This window comes from Silurus meridionalis, chromosome 24, assembly GCF_014805685.1.
Source record: "Silurus meridionalis isolate SWU-2019-XX chromosome 24, ASM1480568v1, whole genome shotgun sequence".
Lineage (NCBI taxonomy): Eukaryota > Metazoa > Chordata > Actinopteri > Siluriformes > Siluridae > Silurus > Silurus meridionalis.
In genome coordinates, this window is record NC_060907.1 from 8672333 (window position 1) to 8692639 (window position 20307).

The following is a 20307-nucleotide window of genomic DNA, read 5'->3' on the forward strand; positions in this document are numbered from 1 at the left end:
TTCAAATTCCTCGAAACTTTATTGATACAAGTCTGGTTCATTTGACAAATGTGTGAACCGCGTTTTGTGGATCTGCTACTGAAAGATCAGTTGATGGAGGTGTGAACGAGGTTTGTTGTTGGGAACGTTGAGAACAATTACGGATTGAGGAAAGAGAGGTGGAAAACGGACTGAGAGGAAGAAAGGAGTGTTGTTGCTAAGCTAGCGGTCCGGACATGGCCAGTGCCGCCAATACAAACATGAACGCGGTCCGTGAAACGATGGACGGTGAGTGTGCGATTTCTTATTTCTCCTAAATTCATTTCAGAAATTATTTTCCTCTCTCTCTCTCTCTCTCTCTCTCTCTCTCTCTCTCTCTCTCTCTCCTTTAGATCTATCTATCCTTTAGACTATCTGTCTATCTATCTGTCTCTGTCTGTCTGTCTATCTCTTTAGCTATCTCTCTCTCTCTCTCTCTCTCTCTCTCTGTACTTCAGATCTATCTATCTATCTATCTACCTATCTATCCTTTAGACTGTCTGTCTCTCTCTCTCCTCTCTCCTTTAGATCTATCTATCCTTTAGACTGTCTGTCTATCTCTCTCTCTCTCTGTCTGTCTCTCTCTCTCTCTTTAGATCTATCTATCCTTTAGACTGTCTGTCTCTCTCTCTCTCTACTTTAGACTCTATCTATCTATCTATCTATCTATCTATCTATCTATCTATCTATCTATCTATCTATCTATCCATCCTTTTAACATCTAAAGCAGCTTTACAGATAAATGGGTAATAAAATATTAGTTAATATGCTGCAGTCTATACATTTATTACTAATAATGAAGTCAGTAGTGACTGTTGCAGGTAAAAACTCCCTGAGATGGTCTGAGGAAGAAACTTAGAGAAACCATCCTCTTCTGAGTGACACCAAATGTCCATTCATTACAGTTCCATCATTGTTGAGGTGAACTGTGCCGTGATATTCGCATCAACAGTTCTGCATTTTGTAGTCATGTTGTCTTAAGCTGTTTTAGTACGAGTGTTTTAATTACAGTCCAAATCCATTCTCAAAGTGATTAAGATTTTCATTAACTCTATAGCTGTTCATGTGGAACCATCCCCAGCTGCACAGTGTCTCCAATCAAGAGGTAGAACGTAGGGGTGGATCAGGCGGATCTGAAATGAAGAAAGGGACAGGAAGTGGTCACTGGTACCTCAGGTGTATGTTTACTCGTCACACAGAGAGGGATGAGAGTAGAGGGTTGACACGGAGAGGGAAATAAGGATTATTTAGTGTATTGTTACACAGTAGTTAAAGACACTATACAGTGTGATCAGGGTGTAAGTAGGGACTCTGGCAGGACTCGCTATGGCAAAGCATAACTGAAGTGGAGAACCAGAAGGTAACAAAGTCGTGAGGGATCTTTAGGGAAAATAGTGCGATTGTCCAAACAAAAAGTTTACACAATAACACTTAGTGTTCATTTTCACATGATGAGGATTGTACAGTTTTGCTTACTGTGCAGATGTTTCACCTTCATCCGCAACATCTGTTTTCTTTTCATGTTCTCATGCATCACTGTGGTACTTCCAGGCCACACAAGCTCAGATTTGCATAACTTGCAGGTTATAGTCTTCTTTCTTGTGTTTAATATAAAATGCTCCCATGCCTTGGATGACTTTGGGACACACATTTTCTCCTGCTGCTGGTTGGCCCTGTTCTCTTCACCATTTCGCAAGCAGTTGTGATAACTTGCCATCATGCTAACTTTAGCAGCCCAACTAATCGATAACAGCATTCGTCGACAACAAATTTAATTATCGATTATTATTGATTTTATCAATTAGTTCTATCCTCCCACCTAACTATCTAACTAACTAAGCTTACCTCATCTTACAGTGGAACCTCGATACTCGTGACCTCGATCGTTCGCGACTTTTCATTTGGAACCGGACAAAGAGTAACGAAACATCTGATAGTTCACCAGAAGCTGCGAGTGGCTCGACGGTTCGGAGTAATATTTCAAAACCGAATTTATACTAATAAATTACATAAAAATGTTTGGGGGGGAAAAACTATTATTGGATTTATTTAAAGTAGTAAATAAAACATTTGACAAGTAATTTGTAATTTTTTAGTTTACAGTACATGTTCAATTCCCCTCGAAAAAGGATCCATCAAAAGGACAGTCAAAACTTAATAGAACGTAATACCTGCGAGTATCAAGGTTGCACTGTGTTTGTTTATATACGTACTTCAATTTCTGTAGTTAATGTAGGGGAAAGAAATGCAAAACATAAAATGGCTTGGGTTTTTTTTTTTTTTTTTAAATAGTTTATTATTATTATTATTATTTGTGAACAAAATTAACAGTTTACATTTTTAAAAACAATGAAAATAAAATGCCTGTTTGTTATTTATATATATATATATATATATATATATATATATATATATATATATATATATATATATATATATATATATAAATAAAAAAATGTCAAATTAATGCAATAATTTAATTTTATTGATTAAATTGAGTAATCAATTAAATTGGCACAAATTATATTTATTAAATACAATTATATAAATAAAATTTTAATTAAATAGCTTCCATCCTATTCATTCACTAACTCTCTGTAATTGTCCGGATTTTCTCCTTTTAAGCGAAATTCTTGACGCTGAAATAAATATTTAATGTATATAATAAGCTGGACATAAAACGCTAAAGAATCCATATCCACTTCCTGGTTGGCGGCTAATGCTAGCGCTTTAGCCGTTTCATGCTCAAAACAAATCTTATTTCTGCTATGGCAGTGGTTCTCAACCTTGTTGGAGGTACTGACCCCCACCAGTTTCATATGCGCATCCCCCGAACCCTTCTTAAACGGGTCGTGTCATCACGAATCATGAGTCGGGTGTGTGTCTTGACCTCCGTCGAACCCCTGGGGTACGATCGAACCCAGGTTAAGAACCACTGTGCTATGGAGTGAGTGGCCACAGTGACACTGCGCTAACTCTTGTTTCTTGTTTATACCCCTGGCGCTGTTGTGTATGTGTTCAAATTGAATAAAAATAGTTTAGAAATGCATTTAAAGTGCGAGGCGGCGACTAAACAAACCTGCAGTCCACCTCTTAATATGTTCCTGAGGGAACTCTGGTTTTAACTATGTTCCGCATGTAAAAAGGATTGCAACCGAAGCCCTGTACTAAGAATTATGTGTGTGTGTGTGTGTGTGTGTGTGGTCTAATAAATGGCTTGTTTATTAAAGAATGCAATTTTAAACTAACATTACATTAAAAATATGATCTAATGCCCTGACATGCCTTAAATTACCAATAAATGGCGTAGAAATAAACCATAATTGGTTCGGGTTTATAAATAGTCATTATTTGCAAATTGGACACACTTCACCCCCTCTTGCCCCCCCGTGTAGTTTACACCTGGCATTTTCAAGTGTTTTCAATAAGTCTATATGAAAAAAGGAAATGTTAACTGTTAAGTTCATGTGATGTGGCCCTGATGTGTCACGTGTCACTCGTCACTGATTTGTGTTCGGCTCCCAGTGCTTCTCTGAGAGACGCTCACACCTGTTCACACCTGCAGAGACGTCATACCAGGTGTGAATGGGGCTGGTGTGTCTATTAACACTCATGTTCTCTGTGATTATACCACAGTCTTGTTCACAATTCTGATTGGTTTAGAAGGTGTTGATTAGCCCATTCTAAGCAGGTTTGTTTACATAGAAAAAGAAATACTGGGGCTTAAACCCCGAACCTCCCAATCAGTAACCCAGAGCCTTAACCACTAAGCTACACTACATGGTCTGTCTGTCTCTCTATTTCTCTATCTATCTATCTCTCTATCTATTTATAACATATTAGTTATACACACTTGTGTATTTATTGAGTTGTGTGTCTGTTGTTTTTAATTGTTTTTGTTGCCCTGCACTGTTCTGTGTCTCTCTATGGCCCTTGAAGTTACTTTTTTCTTTAGTGTGCAAAATGCTTTTATATACAAGGATCTATGAACATTACCATATTTTTCGGACTATAAGCCGCGTTTTGAAACCCGCAGCTTAAACAACGAAGCGGCTAATTTATGAATTTTTCCTGGGTTTTCCCAGTTTCACAAACTTCAAGCCAAAAAAACTGAACCCCATAACATTAGACCAATAAAATTTCCGAACAGAAACGAAAAAAACGCACCTCACCTGTGTTCTGAGCTGCACGGCATCGGGAGAAAAAACGTTTTTTTTTAACGCACGACGATGCCAAAAGATAAACTCCCGAGAGAAATAGTTGTGAAAGGAAGGAGGAAGACAGTGAACAATGACTTTCTTGGTAGGCTACTGTTTAGATACAAGCCGTTGTAGCGCGTTGAGTCTGGGTGAAGGGAGAGCTCGCTAACTCCAGTTGCAACAGAAATCATATAAGCACAGACAGGTTTCCAAAACTCGTGCTTTTTTATTTTTCTTGGTAACAGCGTTACGGGTTAGTCAAAGAAACTTAGAAATGAGCATCAGAAAATAATAAGGACATATTCCTCGGTCTCCACACGCACAGTAATACCGGGAAAATGTGGCGATGGCTATTCCCAAAATACCGCTCTGCTCTTAAAGGAGCCGCAACATATTTCACCCGTTACACAGTGTGTAACGTGTCTTTCGTTAAAGCCTGTGTAAAGTTCATTAGTTTCAGTGTAGACAGTGCGTCTTATAGACAGGTGCGGCTTATTTATGTTAAAAATAAAAATATTTGTAAAATTCAGTGTATATATATATATATATATATATATATATATATATATATATATATATATATATATATATATATATATATATATGGGTGCGCTTTATAGTCCGGAAATTATGGTAGTTTTATATGTTGTTGTTATTGACTTATTGAAGGAGTCTTGCACCACTGGAGAGTTTTTCTTTGGGTTATATTCTTGGTAACAGAAGCTACAGTTTACTTTTATTCTTTTTACTTCAGATGAAAGGACTGAATGATTGGTTGCTAAGGGAACATCTGTTTTTAGCTGATTGCTGTAAAGGAATAAAACACTTCTGAACGTGCACTTCTGAGGAAGTAACATAAATTCAGCTTGAGACAGGAGGCAGCAAACTATCCTTAGGTGTACACCTGATTAAACTTTTCTGGGAAGATGTTCTACTAGATTTTGAAGTGTGGTTGTGGAGATTTGTGATCATTCAGCCACAAGGGTGTTGGTAAAGTGAGGTAGTGATGTAGGTGAGGTGAAGAGCCCTGGGGTTCAGTCAGCGTTCACATTCATCTCAAAGGTGTTCAGTAAATTGAGATTAGAGCTCTATAGAAGACCACTCAAGATCTTCCACTCCAGCTCATGTAAAGCATCTTCATGGAGCTGACTTTGTGTACAGGGGTGTTGTCATGCTGGAACAGGTTTGGGTCTCCTAGTTCAAGTGAAGGGGAAAATTCTACCACATCCAAAGTCATCCTATACAATTGTGTCCCTCCAACTTTGTGGTAACAGTTTGGGGAAGAATTACACATGTTTTTGAAAGTCAAATGTCCCCGAATATTTTTCCATAAAGTTTACATGAACTCATTCACAGCCCACACCTGTGCATGTTATTTTATATTCAATATTTTTAATTAAACAAATGTTAATGTTGTGTATTAAGATTGTATTTTAAACTGTAGGTCACATCGTCATTACTTTGGCGTATTAGTGAATCAGGTAGTATTAAAAAAAAAATTATATAATAATACACTTCCTTTGTTGGAACATTGTGTCCTAAACGCATGGGTATAAATGGAATGCGGATTTAAACACTTGATTAAAGATACAAGTTTTAGAAACATCATCAGGTGATTTATGTTAATGTTTGTCAGTTGTCCATTCTTCCCCTCTCAGTATTGAACTGGTTTGTGTGTTTCTCAGTTCTCCTGGAGATCTCGAGACTTCTTAACACTGGGCTCGACATGGAGTCGTTGTCCATCTGTGTGCGGCTGTGCGAGCAGGGCATCAACCCCGAAGCTCTCTCGTCAGTTATAAAGGAGCTACGCAGAGCCACGGACACGTTAAAGGTAACAAAATATTTGTTAAGTTGAAAATTTTATGTCATGTCCCGATGTCCCAAGTTATTAAGTTTTTGATATACAGTGGAACCTCGATACTCGTGAACTTGACACTCGAGACCTCGATAGTCGATAGTTCACGACGTTTTCGTTTGAAACCGGAATGAAAGTATCTCATGAAAAATCTGACCGTCTCGAAAGCGGCTTGAACGTTCTGAGTAACAACTCAAAACAGAGTTTGTACTAATAAATGACATACAAATGTTTAAAAACTATTTTATTATTGTATTGTTCATTTAAAGTAGTAAATAAAACATTTATGACATGTAATTCACAATTTTTAAGTTTTCAGCGCAGCACATTTACAATTCCCCCTTGAAAAAGGAGGGCTGAAAGAAATGGGCTGAAACGGTTCCTTGAGTAATTTGAATATAAATAAACGATTTGCCTCGAAGCTGCGTTTTAGCATTTAACTACACACAGAGCATTGCGTTTCCCCACGGACCATTATCTCTGACGCACCACCCGCTAAACTCTGAAGCATGCTGGACAAGTAAACGCAGAAGACATTTATATTTATTTATATAAAATATATATATGTTACATTTTCACCGTGTCCAAACGCACTGCAGTGAAGATTGAATCTGATTGAAGGAACATCCTACATTAGTACCTGATTTTACTAAAGCTCTGGCGGAATGAGCACAAATCCACACTTCAAAAATCAAAACTTCTGAATCCAGAGCGAGATGGTCAACCAGAACACACGAGTGTGACTCAGGTGTCCACCTACTTTTAGCATCAGTGAACTTTACAGAATGTTTTACGGAACTTTACAGGTGTAAATTCTGGTTTAATGTAGTTTACTGTGCTCATGGTGTTGCCTAGTATCAGTAATGATGGCGGATGATGTAAACTGCACCGTGCAAGATAAAATAATCTAAAGTAATCTTTGTGTAAAATACCATTAAATCCTTACAGCAAAAAATTTCCCAAACTGCAATTTTCATTAACACACACAACATGGAGACGGTTATTTTGTGTGTGAATGACCAAATGCCCCATGTGTGCTGTTAGAATGCCAGCCTGCATCTGAGTGTTTAAAAATTGACTTTTTTTAATTATTTAATTATTTAATTTATTTATTTTTTAAGTTTTTCCCTTTTGCTTAATTTTATTTATTATAATATTTATTTGATTAAACTTTAGTTAGGGGTCCTCTCATTTCCTAATCTGTTTTCTAATAAGTTTCTTATTCTTTTTTAAATAGAATTTTTATTGTAATAGTTTGACAATAATTCTTGTTCTTGCCATGAAGAAGTTTTAGATGATGATTAAATCTATGGCTCAGTTTTCTAAAACGTTAGAAGTGTGTTTTTAGTATTTTACATTACGTGTAAACTTGAGTTTATTAACTTTGTGTCTTCCAGGCCTCAGACAACAGCACAAACCAAGGATAATCTGCACCAGGTCTTTTAATTGAAACATTCAAAATGAAAATTTCATCTACTCCATTAAGAGACTGCAATATTTAACAAGGATTTTGTATAATTATTTTTTTCGTACTTTCTGTAAAGCCTTTTTTGTGCTCAATGAACATCGTGTATTCAAATATACGTTATTTGAAATGTATTTAACCCGTCATTGTTATAAGTGTGTGAGATTGTGTAATGGTGACTAAACAGTGACTGTTTTTGAGACTGGGATAATAAAATAAACCTAAATATCAGAATTTGTGCGGCCTGCTTCTCGTGTTTGTCCACTAGATGGAGACAACGAGCAATACTCGGTGAGCTTGTAGCTTCTTAGACTGTGTGATTTACTATCCGGTCCATCAGTAACCATGAGATCTTATTATTTATAAAAAATAAAAAGAATCCCTGACCAATACACTTTTACAACAACTTTACATTAGTTTGTTTATAATTTAGCATCCAAAATACACCCCAAAACATGCAACACTACAATACAAGTTTTTACCCTAATGACATTCCCTAACAAATACAAGTATATCTTAAAATCCAAGTTTTATGTTTTAAAGTCTATAAACCAATAGAATCTAAATATATAGCAGTTTTGCCTGTCTATTGTCTTTAAAACCAGATATCTCAGGCTGGCACTTATAACTGATCAGCTATCAAAAAACATTATCTCACTAGACTTTTTTCCCCATTTCTTAAAGCTTATACAGCTGGTTATGCTATTTATTTAAAAAAAAATTAAAGTTTTGAATTTTTAAGTTTTGATTTTGAGAAATCTCTGGCTTTACAAAGTCCTTGACACTGGAGAATCCCCTCCAAAAAATACTAAATAAACATCCCCTGATGAAACGTGTTACCGGATCAACACCACCACATTTTTCAACCCATTGTGCAAATGCCCGTGTTACTATAGAACATATAGATGTTCAGGATCTATAATAAAAATAGCTGCTGTATTTGAATGAACACAGTAATATTAAACATGACCAGAAGTATGGAATCATAATGCTCTAAAATTGGTTTTAGGAAATGGCTAGAGGGTTGTATGAATTTTATTCCATACACATGAACATTAACTCCAGTGCTAACACTAACATACATTCATATGAATTCAGCCATGCCAGAAAAAACATGCAGTATTCAGTCATTTGTTTGTTTTTTTTCTTCCACTGATCCACTAAACTCGAATACTGTGAACTGTACAATTTTCCTTTCATACGACTGGTGCAACAGGTGCTCATTTTATTTTCCATGTTATAAACTTGTGTTATCTCTGCTCATACATTTCTGCTAAAACAGTCTGGCCCTGGGCTTGGTTTAGCAGAAGCTGCTAATAGATCAGCATGAGAGAAAACTTCTCACCAGCGCTGGCTTCATTAGTGTCCAGCAGGGCTGGAGTTGTGAGAGGTGCTTGTGTCCTTGACTCCTGCAGACAGAAGGTCCCCCATGGCGATGGAGAACTCATTTAGCTGATGTGTCTTTAATCGCCTTGGCCGTATGGAGACGTGGCCTCTCTATTCGGAGAGAGAGCTCTCATGGAGTACGTCCTCTGATTAAATGCGATGATTTAATTATGGCGAGCGAAAGCCAAGCATTCGTCACTGTAGCTCTTTGTTTACGGAGTTAATGTATGGGACGGCTTTATGAACCGGCAGCATGACTGGCTTGTTAGTACGAAGTAGCTTCCTGGCATGAGGCACTTTGTTGTGCTTTACAGGCATTGAAGTTGAGTCTGTTTCCGAAGCCAAATGAAGTGTTTCATTCCAGGCTTTTATTTAATGAAGTATCATTACACACCTTCACAAATGGTTTGATAGTAGACTAGGTTCTTAAGCCAGATCGGTAGAATTCGCTAGAGAATCTGATATGTTTCATCAATAAACGTCATTTCAAAGTAAGAACCAATTTGACTGGTATGGCAGATGACTGACTGCTGATCATTTCTTTTGAGCAAAACCCTTTGATAAGAAAATGTGATTTCTAACTAAAAACTGCAAAGAGACAATCAGAATGAATCAGCAACCTGATTACTCCTGAATTTTGTAGCCAGAAAAGTGTATGAATGACATTAGACAAGCAAAGTGTACAGTATATATATTTACAACTAAATGGTTCTTCAAATCTGGATTACAAAACGGAATGTTATCTGAAAGAGAAACCCTCAGGTATTTGTTGTCATTATCTTCTTTCCTCTGATGAGATACGTTCACAATGTCAAAGGTCTGCGTTCTGATGCCACAGTTTGTAAACAGTTCTCCACAGATTGGTGAACCTCTGCCCATCTTTACTTCTAAGTGACTTTGCTTCTGTAAGGTCCTGTTTTTATACTGAAAAAATATTCCTTTTACTGACCTGTTGCCAATTAACCTAATTGTCACAAATGTTCCTCCAGTGTTCCTTCTTTTTTATTAGCACTTACTTTAAAGCCTTTCATTTCCTCCTGTCCCAGCTTTCCCCCAATCAAATACAAGAACACCTTTCATATATTAAAATGGAGCATTTGATGTGTTTGGGGTTTTTTATATTGTAAATAAAATATGGACTTTATTTTACTTTTTTTAATTTTTTTTTTTTACATATTTTGTCCAAATGAATTTTATAGCAAAACATTTAATATGATAGATAGATAGATAGATAGATAGATAGATAGATAGATAGATAGATAGATAGATAGATAGATAGATAGATAGATAGAAAGAAAGAAATAACTTTTTGCGATTGCATTGTACAGGTACACAGCAACGAAATGCAGTTTGGCATCTACCAGAAGTGCAAAAAGTAGTAAACGTGCAAATAGTGCAGATAAATATGTGGCATATTTACAGCATGTGATATATATGATATCCTGTGCACATATATGGTTAAAATGCCAATAAAAGCTTCTTGACTTGACTCTTGACTTGCCATGCAATTCTGTCTGGACTTCACAATACAACAAGATAATGGGCCGAAGCATACGTTCAAGCTCTGTGTCATTTAAAAAGAAAACCTTCAGCTGGAGTGTTATCTATCATGGAATGGCCTGCCCAGTCACAGAACCTAAATCCTGTTGAACTGCTCTGGGATGAACTGGATGAAGGTCAGATATATAACTAGCAAAGAACACCTTTGGTGAAGTTTAGAAGAGGAATGGCAAAGAATTTAAGCTGAACATTTAGAGAAACAAACTGTCAGGACAGCAAGAGTGTGTAAAGCTTATGTAAAGTTATCAATGAAAATAAAGTTCAACTGTTTTATGTTTTTGTACCAACAGCTGTATATTTAAATAACGATTGGGTCAAAGTAAATCTTCATAATGTTCACCTAAACCTAGTTTGCTGCATATGAACAAAATGGATGTGACTCTCAAAAACGCTATATAGAGATTAAATATAGAATTGTTACATGTCACACTGATGAAGAAAGGCAGTACATTTTTTATTTTTTATTTTGCAGACTTTTGTATCATGGCATATTCATGACTTATTTTAACCTTGTTTTAAAACTCGTAAATTTTCTTCCAAGAGATTATTGAATATGCTAATAGATAACAACGCCATGGAGGGAAATCCCTAGTGTTCCATTAACTCTTACCGTGTCGATTGTCATGCTGGACATGTCTTCATCTTATAAGATTGTGGGTGGTAATTTAGCAACCAGCTACTGGAGAGTTCTAGAAGTAATGAACTCTGTGACCTGTCACTAATGTTATTTCACGTGTTACCCTATTACTACAATTAATGAGGATAAAAAATAAAGCTTTCATCATGCAGAAATATTAACTTTAGAAGTCAGACGTTTCAATGAGAACATCAGGGTCAAACTGGATGAGAAATACACCGACTATTGTATAATTGTGACACAGCCAAAACACTCATGCTAATGGCTAATTATCATATATCTAAACGCTAATGCATGTATTAATTGCTTTAATTAGTGAAGCAAGTTAAATGAAAAAACAATGTCAGGGCCTTTTAATAATGCATAAACCTTTAGCAAATGTTTATGTAAATTCCCCTGTGTTCTGTTTCACTTAATACAATGTTTGTAATTAAATTGCAAGGCTGAGTGTTAGACTATGCAGTGATTAATAGTTTCTCCATAAAAGTTAATAATTTCATCTTTCACCCTTCTGAGTCGAGCAACAGGGTGGTTCGTTTTCCAGGTAGGTGGAAAACATCTGGTATTAATCTAAAGTTGATGAATTTGATTTTGAATAAAAAACCTTGCACAAGGTTAATTAGATGTTTAAAATGTAAAATACTCATTATTGTAATAATGCAGATTAATTTTGGAGTTTTCTATTGATTTTTTTTCCCTCCCCAGCCCTAAAACCCAGTTAGATATCTGTTTGACCTTAAGGTCTGCATTTAAAGATGATGTTACAATGTGGATGCAAAATAAAGGTCGCTACAAATGAATAGACCCATTTTGAATGGTTTCATTTTGTTCCATGGATTTCACAGGCATTATTGACCTTTCAGGATCTGGAAGAGGAGAAGAGGGGAGAGGGGGAGGGGGCGATTTTTATTCCTAACCTTATAAAGAGACAGTGTACAGCATGTGAGAAGGTCATCTACCTAATCATCACACGCACTTAAAAGAAATCAATTCATTAAAATTTGATGAAACACAGATTTTCAATTTACAGGTATTGATTCACTACAAGTGACTACTGGAATTCATTGAAAATATATAAAATGAATGTCATTCCATTAGTGTGGTTTCTTGAACTTGAAGTTCAAATACATTTATGTAATGAGGGGCATAAAGCTCAGTGCAGTGCTTTTGAGCCTGGACCACAGGGTTGGATACCATTTTCAAGAAAACAGACAGTTCAAAAGATTGCTAGCCTTCCTCACACAGTATTTATTATTTATGTTTGATGATGAAGCTAATAATGTCTGAGTCCAAAAAATTGCAAGACAATATCTGTTCTTTCTTTGTACATACATGGTTTTAATTAAATAATTTGAAAAATATATATATATATATATATATATATGCAAAAAAAATTTTTATAATAATAATTTTATATATATATATATATCAAGTCAAGTCAAGTCAAGTTTATTTGTATAGCGCTTTTCACAACAGACATTGTCTCAAAGCAGCTTTACACAAATCAACAGTGAAGGTGAATGGTGTGAATTTGTCCCTGATGAGCAAGCCGTGGCGACTGTGGCAAGGAAAAACTCCCTTAGATGTTATGAGGAAGAAACCTTGAGAGGAACCATACTCAAAAAGGGAACCCATCCTCATCTGGGTGACATCAAGAGTTTGATCATAAATCTTTCAACAATAAAGAACACTGGACAGTGAGAACTAACATGACTACTGGAGTATAAGATTATAAGTGATGTTCTTTCTGCAGTCTTATACAGTCTATATGGTTAGTAGCTCCGAGTTTTATGAGCTCAGCATTTGTGATCACCACAGATCCAGCATCAGCTTCTCCATGCCAGAGCCTTTAAACACTCCAGGAGGTCCAATGTCAAAACTCCACACATGTAGCGGGATCCAAATGGCACTGGTACGTCTCTAGATGGTTCGGGATGTTTGTGAGTTCGGCATCTACTTCTTCAAAGGTCCGTAATCATCACGAGGTGGGAGGTGACTGGAGCTGGCCAAACCTCAGGGTGTCTCGGGATGGGGAGAGAAAGAGAAGCAGTGGAGAGGAATTAGCGTAGCTGCTGTTCATGATATTAACAGCACAAGTTGATAATGTGCATGTGATCAGATGTTCTGGAGCACAAGGTTATGATGTGATGTGTGTTATGTGTAGGCTTTGCTAAAAAGATATGTTTTTAATCTACACTTAAACTGGGAGAGTGTGTCTGAGCCCCGAACACCGTCAGGAAGACTATTCCAGAGTTTAGGAGCTAAATGTGAAAATGCTCTACCACCTTTAGTGGACTTTGCTATTCTAGGAACTACTAGAAGCCCAGAGTTTTGAGATCTCAGGGGCGTGGCGGATTGTAGCGTGTTAAAAGACTGGATAGATATATGGGAGCCAAACCATTTAGTGCTTTATAAGTGAGAAGTAATAGTTTGTAGTCTATTCGAAACTTAACAGGAAGCCAATGTAGGGACGATAAGATCGGGGTTATGTGATCATATTTTTTTGACCTTGTAAGAACTCTGGCTGCTGCATTCTGGACTAACTGAAGCTTGTTTATTAATGAAGCAGGACATCCACCTAGTAACGCATTACAGTAGTCTATTCTGGAGGTCATGAACGCATGGACGAGCTTCTCTGCATCGGATATAGACAACATATTTCTTAGCTTAGAAATATTTCTAAGGTGAAAGAAGGCTGTTTTTGTAACCTGATTGATGTGATTTTTGAAAGACAAGTCGCTGTCTAAAATAACACCCAGGTCTTTTACCGTTGAACTAGTGGTTACAGAACATCCGTCTAAATGCAGGTTGAGATGCTGGAGCGTCTGTATACTAGTTTTGGGCGATGAGCAAAATCTCAGTCTTATCAGAATTTAAAAGTAGAAAGTTATGGGTCATCCAATCTCTTAGTTCCTTAACACACTCAGTTATCCGGGTTAATTGAGCTGTATCGCCTGGTTTAGATGAGATATATAGCTGAGTATCATCAGCATAACAATGGAAGCTAATTCCATGCCTTCTAATAATATTTCCTAACGGAAGCATGTATATTGTGAAGAGCAGGGGTCCTAGAACTGAACCTTGCGGCACGCCATAATTTACTTGCATTAGCCTGGATAGCTCTCCATTTAAATCTACGAAATGGTAACGATCGGACAGGTAGGATTTAAACCAGCTTAATGCCTGTCCCTGAATGCCGATGTAATTTTGTAAGCGATCTAGGAGGAGATCATGGTCTATAGTGTCGAATGCAGCACTAAGATCTAGTAAAACCAACAGCGAAATGAAGCCTTGGTCTGAAGCTAAAAACAGGTCATTAGTTATTTTAACTAGAGCAGTTTCTGTGCTATGATGGGGCCTAAAACCTGACTGAAATTCTTCAAAGATATTGTTCTCTTGCAGGTGGGAACATAACTGTGCAGCGACAATCTTTTCTAAAATCTTAGACATAAATGGGAGATTTGAAATTGGTCTGTAATTTGATAACGTGTTTGGATCCAGATTAGGTTTTTAATGAGGGCTTAATAACTGCTAACTTGAGGGATTTAGGGACGTGACCTAAAGATAGTGAGAAGTTAATAATATTCAGAAGAGGTTCACCAGTTGTATATAACACTTCCTTCAGTAATTTAGAGTTGTGGAGTTGAAGGTAACACTGTCTCAGGAGATGCTGTCAGAGGTTGAACTGCCACAATTGTTTTTCTAATGTTATCTATTTTTCAGTGAAGAAAATCATAAAGTCCTCACTACTAAACTGTGATGGAACACAATTTTCAGAGCCCTGATTTGTAGTTAGTTTAGCTACTGTACTGAAAAGGAACCTGGGATTGTTTTTGTTGTTTTCTATGAGTTTGCTCAGGTGTTCAGCTCTAGCAGCTTTTAGCGCCCGTCTGTAGCTGAGCATACTGTCTTTATACGCGATTCTAAATACCTCCAATTTAGTTTTCCTCCATTTTCTCTCCAGATTATGGGCTGTTCTCTTGAGGGCATGTGTATGACTATTATACCAAGGTGCAGGTGCTTGTTCTCTAACCTTTTTTAACCGGATAGGGGCAACGGTGTCTAATGTGCTAGTGAGGATAAGGTCTATGTTCTTAGTTATCTCATCAAGATTATTAGTAGTTATGGGTTTAGTGAGAAATTGAGATAAATCAGGCAGGTTATTTATGAATCTGTCCTTAGTGGTTGGAACAATAGTCCTACCAAGTCGATAACGTGGTGAAACACGGCTAATCTGCTCTACCGGTAGTGTGTACAGTATGAGGTAATGGTCTGTGATGTCATCACTCTGAGGTAAAATATCTATATCAGTGACGTCTGCTCCGTGGGATATTATTAAGTCTAATATGTATGTATATATATATATATATATATATATATATATATATATATATATATATATATATATATATACATACCCCTTAGCAAATGTTCAGTTACACCCCACTGTATTAAAACATGAAAATTTTCTACACACAGGTCAAGCTTTGCTGAAAATAGCGATAATGTTGTTTCTGTCCCAAAGAAACCTAAGCCCACCTGCCTCAGCGAATACCGCCCTGTAGCCCTGACCTCAATAGTGATGAAGTGCTTTGAAAAACTAGTCAGAGACTTCATTGCTGCGACGTACTGGACACATTGGATCCACTACAGTTCGCGTACCATCAGAACCGTTCTACTGAGGATGCCATTACACATCTTCTGCACACAACGATGTGCCACCTGGACTGCAGGAAGGGGATTTATGTAAAAATGCTGTTTGTGGACTACAGTTCAGCATTTGACAACATAATTCCCTCCACGCTTACCTATAAGTTGGAGGTGTATATATATATATATATATATATATATATATATATATATATATATATATATACAATCTTTTCTAAAATCTTAGACATAAATGGGAGATTTGAAATGGGTCTGTAATTTGATAGTGTGTTTGGATCCAAATTTGGTTTCTTAATGAGGGGCTTAATAACTGCTAACTTTAGGGGCGTGACCTAAAGATAGTGATGAGTTAATAATATTCAAAAGAGGCTCACCAGCTGTATGTAACACTTCTTTTAGTAGTATAGTTGGAATGGGATTTAACAGACATGTTGTTGATTTGGCTTTTGTAATAACATCATACAGCTCTTCCTGTCCTATACATGTAAACTATTGTAGTTGTGGAATTTTAGGTGTGATTGGTTTAGGAGATGCTTTCAGAGGTTGGACCTCCACAATTGTTTTTCGAATACTTTTGATTTAATTCATAAAGTCCTCACTACTAAACTGTGTTGGAATAAATTTTTCAGATGCCTGATTTGTTGTTAATTTAGCTGCTGTACTGAAAAGGAACCTGGGGTTGTTTTTGTTGTTTTCTCTGAGTTTTCTCAGGTGCTCAGCTCTAGCAGCATTTAGCGCCTGTCTGTAACTGAGCATACTTTCTTTATAAGCAGTTCTAAATACCTCCATTTTAGATTTCCTCAATTTTCTTTTCAGATTTCGGCTGTTCTCTTAAGGGCATGAGTATGACTATTATACCATGGTGCATGTCAATGTTTAACACATACAGTGTTGTATTGACACTATAACTAACCACAGTGTCTCTAATTCTAAACAGACAGGAAGGGAATGGACCAGCTTGGCCCATAACCTTTATTGTCGCTACTACCACAAAGTCTGTTCTTGGAAATTAATCCCCAGTAATGGGCCATAACACTGAACGTGACACTCTGGTGATTAAGTACCAGAAAAACAAGCGGAAGCAAGGCACAGGTTTTTCATTCGTTGGCGTCTGAGATTAAGCTTTACATCACAGCTGTCCGGCTCCAACTTGAACTCTTCTCTATGTCAGCTTGGTTTCCAACTCAATCCGTAGTGCATCAATCCCCATTACTTCCTAATGATCAGCCTTATAGAGCACTGTCACCTGCACACCCATTTTCATCAGTGTCGCCACTGAAATGGTGCTTCGGCTCCCATTAACCTGTGCCTGGCCCAGTCGCGCTCTTCACTAGAAGACAAACAAAAGAAGCTGATGATGCTGGTGCTCGCCTTTTACGACAGCACTATTTATAATGATTAATGAGCCCATGTTTTTTGTTGATTATGGTGCTGCCAGGCCTCAATACTTGTTTCAATTAAGCGTTCTGAAGGTCGCTAAACCACGTCTCGCACCCCCGCACGCGCATAATCCATTCCCATTACCGATGATACAGTGAAGAGATATGGTTTTACCAACTTCAAGGAGGCTAGCCATGATGAGGTCTCTATCGCATTCATTTAGATGCGATGACTGACTGACCTCTTGTTTCTCCCAGGGGACTATGCAGAGATCTGGCGCTGAATGTGTTGTTATTTGTCTATGGGTGGATGAGTGTGGATGGACTAATGTTTATGCTCCATCAAGCTGGTCAGGCAAACACCTCCCACTGCATGTTTAGATTGGTCAGACATTGTTGTTGACAGCCCCGGAAGTACCCTGTCATTCTCAATCAGGCCATGTTTGCACAAAAATGTAGTCTACAGGGAGAGTGGAGTTGATATGCTTTTCCCTAGTTTCAAGGCAGCAAAACTGTTAAGCTTTTTACTGAATGGAAGATTGTCAGTTGAAATCCTGGTACTGCCAAGCTGCAAATGTTGGGCCCTTGAGAAAAGCACTTAAGCCTCATCTGTTGAGCTCATTTTGTATAAAAGCATCTGCCAAAAGGTAAATGTAAGCATTATTTATGGAAAAAGAGACTTGCTTTACAGGACATCCTTAGACACACTACTGGTTTTTGTTTTTGCTAATGCATGCATTTCAGAGTCAGAGAAGAAGTATTATCTTGTAATGTTTAATGTTAGCTACATAGTACCATTCTTAACATAGCTAGAATTTAATTAAATTTGGTGTGGTTTTAGTTCCCTTTCAGGAACTCAAACTGTGTCAACAACGCTTTGGGAATGCTTCTGCATGTTCACGCTCTGAATCACATGTGTAATTTGTCCAATAGAAAGGTGCGACATCACCGACAGGGTGACGTCACAACCAGGAAGCTATAAAAACACATGCTTGGAGACGACGCTAGCTTCTGTTTGTTCAGGAAGTGCTCTGTGTGTCTGTGTCAGTGGTAAGTGGCCCCGCTTTCCTCGAGGCCAAGTGGCTCCACTCCTCTTCCTCTGAGGAGGGGGAGGGTATGGATACCAGCAAACCCCCTGACACTCCCTCTCAGCCAGTCCTGTTTGAGGAGCTTTTGGAGGTGGTGACTTGTGCTGTCACCAAGCTTAAAATCACTTGGCCCGATGAAAAGCAGTAGTAAGCTGGACAAACGCTTTCTGTGACCTACGTTACTGCCGCCATGCCGGGGTCTGCCTTTTTTTCCTGGACCTGCACACAGAGGTGTCCAGGTCCTGGAACAGCCCATACTCGCCCCACTTCTTCAGTTCTAATGTCTCTCTTTACACAAATGTAGTAGGGCTGAAAGAGTGCAGTTATTGGTTATGATAGCTGGCTATCTCTCCCTGGGTGCTGCATCGTCCCCCACAAGGGGGTTGTTTCGGGGGCTGGTGAGGCCCGAGAGCTACGCCATGCAACGGACCTGGTTCTCAGGGCCACTATGGACACCGCTAGGACCATTGGCCAGTCCATGTCAGCCCTTGTGGCCACAGAGAGGCATCTGTGGCTCACCCTGTCAGATATTCCTGACAGGGATAGAGCTTTCCTCCTGGATGCCCACATCATACCCACTGGCACATATGGTGTTTCAGGGCACAGCGATCTCCAGCAAGTGCCTCCCACAACCTACACCCGAAACCATAACGGATGGGGGTGGCCCTCCTAGGAAGTCCCTAGAACGGCTGCAGGGCACCACTCTAGCCACTCTAGGGATACCAGAGATCAGTCCCCAGAGACTGATTCCCTTAAGAGACCGTCTTGCAGCCTGGAAACGCCTGCCAGACGTGTCTCAGTGGATTCTGCGCACTGTAGACAGGGGCTACTTGATTCAGTTTGAGTTTTGCCCTCCCCGGTTCAACAGGATGTGTCCCACTTTTGTGAGACCCATGCAGGCTCTGGTCATGGAACAAGAAGTACACTCTTAAGGAACGAGGCTATCGAGGTGGTACCTCTGCTAAACAGAGAGTCTGGGTTGTACAGTCGGTACTTCATAGTTCCCAAGAAGGATGGTGGGTTGCGTCCCATTTTGGATCTGCGTCAGCAAAACCCCTCACTATTGAGACTCAGGTTCAAAATTCTCACCCTCAAGCAGGTCATGTCTCAAATCAGATCCAAGGACAGGTTTGTCACGATAGATCTAAGGGACACTTACTTCCACGTATCCACAGTAAGTTCCTAAAGTTTGCTTTCAGGGCCGAAGCTTACCAATATCGGCTTCTTCCGTTCGGCCTTACACTCTCACCCTGCACCTTTACAAAGTGTATAAATGCGACTCTGGCCCCACTGAGACTCCGGGGCATCCGCATTCTGAACTGCATCGACGATTGGTTGAAGTTAGCTCAATTGGAGCTGTTGGCCAGCCTTGCCTTGCCTTGCCTCTTAAGCCAAAGGGCAAGGCCTGGGGAATGGAGGCTCCACCCAGACGTGGTGGAGCAGATATGGAGGAAGTTTTGCAGAGCACAAGTGGACCTGTTTGCAACTCAGGAGACATTGCACTGTCCCCTCTAGTTTTCCCTCAGTCAGCAAGCCTTTCTTGGGCTGGATACCAGAGTACAGGCGAGGTAGCACCTGTATGCCTTTTCCTCTGTCGAGCTGAGTTCTGGAGAGAGTTCGCTGGGACGGAGTTTTTCTCCTCCTGGTGGCCCCGCGGTGGCCGAGCAGACCATGGTTTGCGGACCTGGTAGCCCTTCTTGAGCAACCACCTTGGGAAAGGTCCCAGAAGGGATCTTTTCTCTCAGGCAGGGGGCACGGTTGTTCACTCCCGGCCAGAGTTATGGAGGCTGTGGCTGAGGGGCACAGCTTTTAGCCTCTGGTCTCTCTTCCGAGGTAGTAGAGACCAATCTCCAATCCAGAGCTCCCTCTGCGAGGAAGTCATATGCCACAAAATGGCGCCTGTTCACTGTGTGGTGCGAGCACCACCAGCTGGACCCAGTTAAATGCCTGGTTGGTTCAGTACTGAAGTTTCTGGAGTTTCTGGTCTCATAAGAGGATGAGCTCACTCCATTCGGAGTGTGGCGGTCTTTAAGGCATAGTCCTCTGAAA

At 38.9% G+C, this 20307-nt stretch overlaps 1 protein-coding gene across 1 annotated transcript; it reads left to right on the forward strand.

Annotated features, from left to right (window-relative positions):
* Positions 1-30: 30 nt before the first annotated feature.
* On the forward strand, positions 31-7771 carry mzt1 (mitotic spindle organizing protein 1). Its single transcript, XM_046838217.1, has 3 exons — positions 31-267; positions 5903-6048; positions 7470-7771. Exons 1-3 carry the CDS (start codon positions 216-218, stop codon positions 7497-7499), a joined length of 228 nt encoding a protein of 75 aa, XP_046694173.1. The 5' UTR covers positions 31-215; the 3' UTR covers positions 7500-7771.
* Positions 7772-20307: the final 12536 nt, after the last annotated feature.

What these genes read in the sequence shown, in the direction of transcription:
- mzt1 (XM_046838217.1), top strand. Translation starts at nt 216, where the DNA reads ATGGCCAGTGCCGCCAATACAAACATGAACGCGGTCCGTGAAACGATG. An exon ending in GGTCCGTGAAACGATGGACG is followed by an intron (nt 268 to 5,902) that starts GTGAGTGTGCGA and finishes TGTGTTTCTCAG; the next exon opens with TTCTCCTGGAGATCTCGAGA. An exon ending in GAGCCACGGACACGTTAAAG is followed by an intron (nt 6,049 to 7,469) that starts GTAACAAAATAT and finishes TGTGTCTTCCAG; the next exon opens with GCCTCAGACAACAGCACAAA.